General features: G+C 36.0%; 1 protein-coding gene across 4 annotated transcripts in view; it reads left to right on the forward strand.

Moving 5' to 3' along the window:
* LOC110461181 (peroxisomal carnitine O-octanoyltransferase-like) overlaps positions 1-6,000 on the forward strand; it is a 32,212-nt gene that overhangs the window by 3,671 nt on the left and 22,541 nt on the right. For all 4 annotated transcript variants that reach the window (XM_021514533.1, XM_021514531.1, XM_021514532.1 and 1 more), the window contains exons 3-7: positions 2,626-2,750; positions 3,849-4,030; positions 4,326-4,453; positions 5,104-5,309; positions 5,711-5,824. In XM_021514533.1, coding sequence (XP_021370208.1) covers positions 2,626-2,750; positions 3,849-4,030; positions 4,326-4,453; positions 5,104-5,309; positions 5,711-5,824 — 755 coding nt within the window. The remainder of the gene's footprint in view (positions 1-2,625; positions 2,751-3,848; positions 4,031-4,325; positions 4,454-5,103; positions 5,310-5,710; positions 5,825-6,000) is intronic.

A 6,000-nucleotide genomic window follows, 5' to 3' on the forward strand; every position in this document is an offset into this window, starting at 1 on the left:
TAAACATGGATAGCGGATTCATCCTGCACAACACACCTACATATATATATATTTTTATAAACTACATTTTGAATAGGTGTTTTTTATAAGAACATTTTTTTTTTCAAAAAGTGATTTCCCCAGATTTGGGACTTCTGAAAACCATGGTTACCACATCAAAAAACACCAAAATATGCTAAACATCATGGTTTTTAACCCAGAATTTGACCCCCGCAAGTAGAATTGTTTAAAACCTGTCTGAAATTAAATATCGCCTACTCGGTAACAGAAATACTCACGTTTTAGCATAGGTCATTCCGGTGGATTTTTCACAATATTTACACATGTGCTGAGTACAAAAATAGACTACATGAAAAGCTAGCTTTTGTTGTGTAGACACAGATTTGTAAATGCCCAAAATTGTAGTCTCAAACCAAATTCGATTTTTTTTTTTGAAAAATTATGAAGCCCACATAGTCCACTTCATCATGTATATGCCAATTTTAGTGCTGATTTTTTTTTTAAATTTTGATACATGTTATATTACAGGGGTTATTCATTGTATAAAAATATCATCCATGGCCACCGTACGCTACTGCACTCTTCTACCTTATACATCCCTTCTTTTCCCCCAAAATCTAATCAAAACTTTTTAAATGTCTGAAAAATGACACAAGGAACAAAAAGATGTATCCGTTTCCTTTCTCACTTTAAAAGTGACCGAGTAATATGAATTCTCCTGATAGGTGATTTTTTACCAATTCTGCTCTCAAACTACCAACAAAGGGAGGTAATCTGAAAAATTAAAACTTGAATAACTTTGTAGTTTTCAGGAAAAAAAAATCTTTTTGGGTAAAATATGATGCTTTAAGATCATGTGCATGTGAAAAACAAAACAGTACAGTGATACAAGGATGTTTCTGTCTTGTGTGATGACGTCATAGTTACTGTGATGTCATCATAACTATGACGTCATCAATGGGCATCTGTGACATCATCAAGGCTCACTGATATCAAAATGAATACCAGGAAACCTATCACAACAACAAACTAGAAACAGACACACTTCCCGTAACCGATGAACAGCACAAAACTGTCAGATATTCTGAAACATCAGACAAATGACACCATAGCAACCGTTGTTTACTTTCCTCGCCTAGAATTGACAGTGACCCCAGACATTGGTCATTTTACATATTTCACTAGAAAAAAAAGTTTTCTTCAGCTGTAATTATGGAAATAAAATTTATTGACATTATTGACTTTGTTAATTTAATCTGTAAGCTGAATCAAGTGGAAAAAAACATATAAAATAGTGTAATTAGAATGAAAACAGATATTTTACCCATTTTCAATAAATACAACTTTATGTGTTAGTTACCATGGATACCGGGTGCTGAACTAAGTGAAACAGACTGAAATCTGGTCTGAATGCATCAGGAGATAGCCTGTTAATTATTTGTTGTTTGGTATCAACTTTACCAATTACACAATTGACACATATGTGATGAAGTGTGAAGTGCCTGTGAAAAGGGCGAGTTAACCCCTCTTTATACATTCACAGGTAATAGGCTAGTGACCTATATATTGACCTTTATATGTAACTTTTTAAACGTTTTGAGTAGTTTTAAGCAATAATGAATGAAAGTGAAGCTGAATAAAGCATAAAAAGGCTTTTTTTCAGAAAAAATCAATGTCTGTGTGTATAAGGTGGCAGAGTACAGTAGAAATGGCTTGACCCTAAAAATAAAGGGCATGTCTCGGATAAACATGGATAGCGGATTCATCCTGCACAACACACCTACATATATATATATATTTATAAACTACATTTTTAATAGGTGTTTTTTAGAAGAACATTTTTTTTTTCAAAAAGTGATTTCCCCAGATTTGGGACTTCTGAAAACCATGGTTACCACATCAAAAAACACCAAAATATGCAAAAAATCATGATTTTTAACCCAGAATTTGACCCCCGCAAGTAGAATTGTTTTTCTTAAAACCTGTCTGAAATTAAATATCGCCTACTCGGTAACAGAAATACTCACGTTTTAGCATAGGTCATTCCGGTGGATTTTTCACAATATTTACACATGTGCTGAGTACAAAAATAGACTACATGAAAAGCTAGCTTTTGTTGTGTAGACACAGATTTGTAAATGCCCAAAATTGTAGTCTCAAACCAAATTCGATTTTTTTTTTGAAAAATTATGAAGCCCACATAGTCCACTTCATCATGTATATGCCAATTTTAGTGCTGATTTTTTTTTTAAATTTTGATACATGTTATATTACAGGGGTTATTCATTGTATAAAAATATCACCCATGGCCACCGTACGCTACTGCACTCTGCTACCTTAAGTGACATATTACTATTATTTTTAGCTTCAATATCAATCATATTAGCCTGTCTTTAGTAGAATCAGTTATATTTGTCTGAAAATTGCATTGCATTTTACTATAATTATGGCATTAATGTAATATATGGCAATTCAGAATGTGTTATATAAAAAAAGAACTGATTTATCAATACATATATAATGGATTTGTGATATGAAGATGATACACAGTGCATCTACTCAAAATGTAAGTGTAAATGTACAGTATTGATACTGTTGACTATGATGTATTAATTTTATCGACAGTAAGGCCACATGTGACCGCAGACGAGTACCGCCAGACTGCTTTCCTAGTACAACAGTTTGGGTCTGGAATAGGAAAGGAACTTGACAAAAAACTAAAGGAAAGGGCCCAAAATATGAGGAACTGGGTATGTTGCAGATATGTATCCCATATCTACTCGAGAAATAAATATATGGGGTTCAGGCGAGTCCTGAATGTCATTTTCAAAATATTGATGAGTCCCATTACAAAAAGATATGGTGGGTGCTTAAGGCCCTGAGGTATTTTTTTCTGATTTGTACCCACCATAATTTTCTTTTATCTGGTGTCCATCAGGCAAATTTGAAGAATAATTGTAGTCTCACCACCTAGATAATACCCCCCCCCTGTATATTTAATGTATATCTAGTACAGACCTGGGCGAGTGAAACTGTTCCCATGCTCAAGCATGAATTCTGAATTCTGTGCTCAGACCAGCATTCTTGTAACCCACTTAAATCATGCCAGATGGTCAAACAAACAGTCAAATGTTAACACGGAAAATGTTATTCAGCTTTAAGTCTGTTCAAAAGTTTTCCAAATCATTGAAAAAATAAGATTTTTTAATTAGGTTATTTATAACAGGAACAAGAAATTAGGCTTGAGCACAATATCAAGGCTTGAGCTCGAGAGCGGTTTCATGATACAGGCCATGATGTTGTCTTACCTATGAACCTATTTCAAGCACCATGCTGTCATGAACATTAACTTTAGTAGACACTACCATACATTGAACTGGATGAGTCCATTATGGTCTACAGTGGTGAAAGGGTTAACCTGAAATGTGATAGTGGAAATCTTGTATGAATAATTGAAAATGAACATTTCTGTATCGTTACATGTTTGGTACGACATTTGTGGGGGACATTTTTGATTTTTTTACTCAGTCTGATCATGAAATATAATTTTCATTCCTTAAGGAGCCAAAATTATCCTCTACAGTAAACCCTTATAATATTGCCACCATTTGCCCAGATACATTTTTGGTGTTATGGAGGGGTATGATGATAAACTGAGGGAAACATGTAAAAGAAATCCTAAGAAAAATGTAAAAAAGGACCATGATATATATTGACAGTAAGCCAGGTGGAATATGAAACAAAGGGCAATATATCAAGGTTTTACTGTATTTACATGTCTAGTTTTCTATTTTTGCCAGTCCAGTTTGAAGTCTTTTTATTTGTTTATGTTATTTTTACCTGGCTAGCTGGAGGCATGGTGGGAGAACAGTGCTTACCTGGAGGGGCGATACCCAGCGGCCCCCTTTGTGAATTTCGGAGGTCCAGGGCCCTACATGTCCCACTACTTGCCAGCAAAGGAGGGAACTCAAGTGGAACGGGCATCTCTTGTCACCCATTTCGCACTGCAGTATTGGAAAATGATTAGACAGTAGGCATTTTAATTACTTACCACAAAATACACCGCACTGCAGTGCTTGGCACTTATAGGATGGTAGGATTCACAAACTAACAACAAAATACACCACACAACAGTACTGGACACATATGATATGGTAGGAATCACAAACTAACAACAAAATACATCGCTATGCAGTCTTCCGATCTCATCAGACGACAGGAATGATAACAAAAAACATCATCATGCTGCTTTGCAGAACTTGAATTTTAACAGATAGTAAACATCATGATCATGTACTGATACAATGTAATGGCATGATTTCCAGGGAGCGCTTAAAACCTGATAAGGACCGTCAGGGTGCACACCTGTCCATGAGTCAGTTCCACCGGGCATTCAACACCTGTAAAATACCAGGTATCAAAAAGGACAAACTCCTCTACTACTTCAAAACAGGTAGGTATCAAAGAATGGGACTGGTCTTGTGTGATTGTATGTAACAATTAACTCCACCACCCTACATATCTAAACTGGACTTGCCCGGTCTATGATTTGGTAAGGTTTAAATGTGACTTTAGGGGTGAATGGGTTAACATACTATCAGATCTATTGAGTGAGATACATTGATTTTTATCTTTAGTGCCAGAGAACCTTTTTTTTAGACTTGCTCTTTAAGAACTAAAAGACCTTTAGTTATGATATTTGGCCAGTTTGGACCTTTGATGAAGTGCTATAAAGTTTCCTGATATAAATGACCTTGACTTACATCTAGGTCAAAGGTCAAATATATTAATAATCTCAAACACCATTATCTAAAGATCCAAAGGGTCTCGAGCCATGATATTTGATGGAATATTTGAAGGCACTAATATATCTGCCTTTGTTCATTTCAGAACTTTAATCTGTGCTATTCTATGTTAATGTACTGTATTATGGGCAGTACCTGTAGGAGTAAATTAATGTTTAAACAGAAGAAATCTAAACCAAGTTTACAGATTTATCCAATTTCTCTGAAATCAGACCTAAGTATTATATTTATATGGGCATGTTCTTATTCGGTTCTATAATTCTATGAAACACACAAAGTTGTGCGTGCATGATTTCAGTGTCAGAAGGTGATACCCCTATACACGTAGTGGTATTTTGTCGGGGACGCATCTTCACTTTTGACTGTATTGACGAGGACGGTGAACCCCTGACAGCACCAGAACTCAAAATACAGTTCCAGAAGATCAGAGACCTGTGTGACGGCCAACCTGAGGGGCCAGGAATCGGTCAACTTACTGCTGACGAGCGGCCAACATGGGCACAGGTAAGGGGCCAGGGAGAGTTCAGCTTAGTACTGACAAACGGCCCACATTCATTCTGCTGAATAAACAAAATGTCCAGGTTGATGATATTTAGTCAGTAGCATGTTGTGATGAACTGCTATCAAGGTTGTTCAAATGAATGACCTTCAACCATATTAAAGGTCACAGAGATCAAACATGTTGAAATCTTCAAACGACTTCTTCTGAATAACCAAAGTGTCCAAGGTTACAATTGTGAGATCAATACCAGGTTGGTGATGCAGACTCATTGGGCCTCTGGTTTGAAAAGGGGAAGCAAATTTTGATTTAAAAATGGTTACTTTGGTTTGATGGTTGTTATAGACAAGTGGCGGTTAAGGCAAGCTTGACTGTATTGGTTGTTACACTTAGGTTTTATTTGTAGATGAGGAGTCGATTGTTAGCTCTGCATCCTGACAACCACAAACATTTGGAGCTGATCCAGAGCAGCTTGATGGCAATAGCACTGGACGATAACAGTCCTACAGATGAGTCCAATGTAAGTTTCTATGATTACATGTACAGACAAGTCTAATGTAAGTTACCATGGTTATATGTACAGACAAGTCCACTAGGTTACCATGGTTATATGTACAGACAAGTATACTGTAAGTTACCATGGTTATATGTACAGACAAGTCCACTAGGTTACCATGGTTATATGTACAGACAAGT

This window comes from Mizuhopecten yessoensis, unplaced genomic scaffold (genome assembly GCF_002113885.1).
Source record: "Mizuhopecten yessoensis strain PY_sf001 unplaced genomic scaffold, ASM211388v2 scaffold10589, whole genome shotgun sequence".
Classification (NCBI taxonomy): domain Eukaryota; kingdom Metazoa; phylum Mollusca; class Bivalvia; order Pectinida; family Pectinidae; genus Mizuhopecten; species Mizuhopecten yessoensis.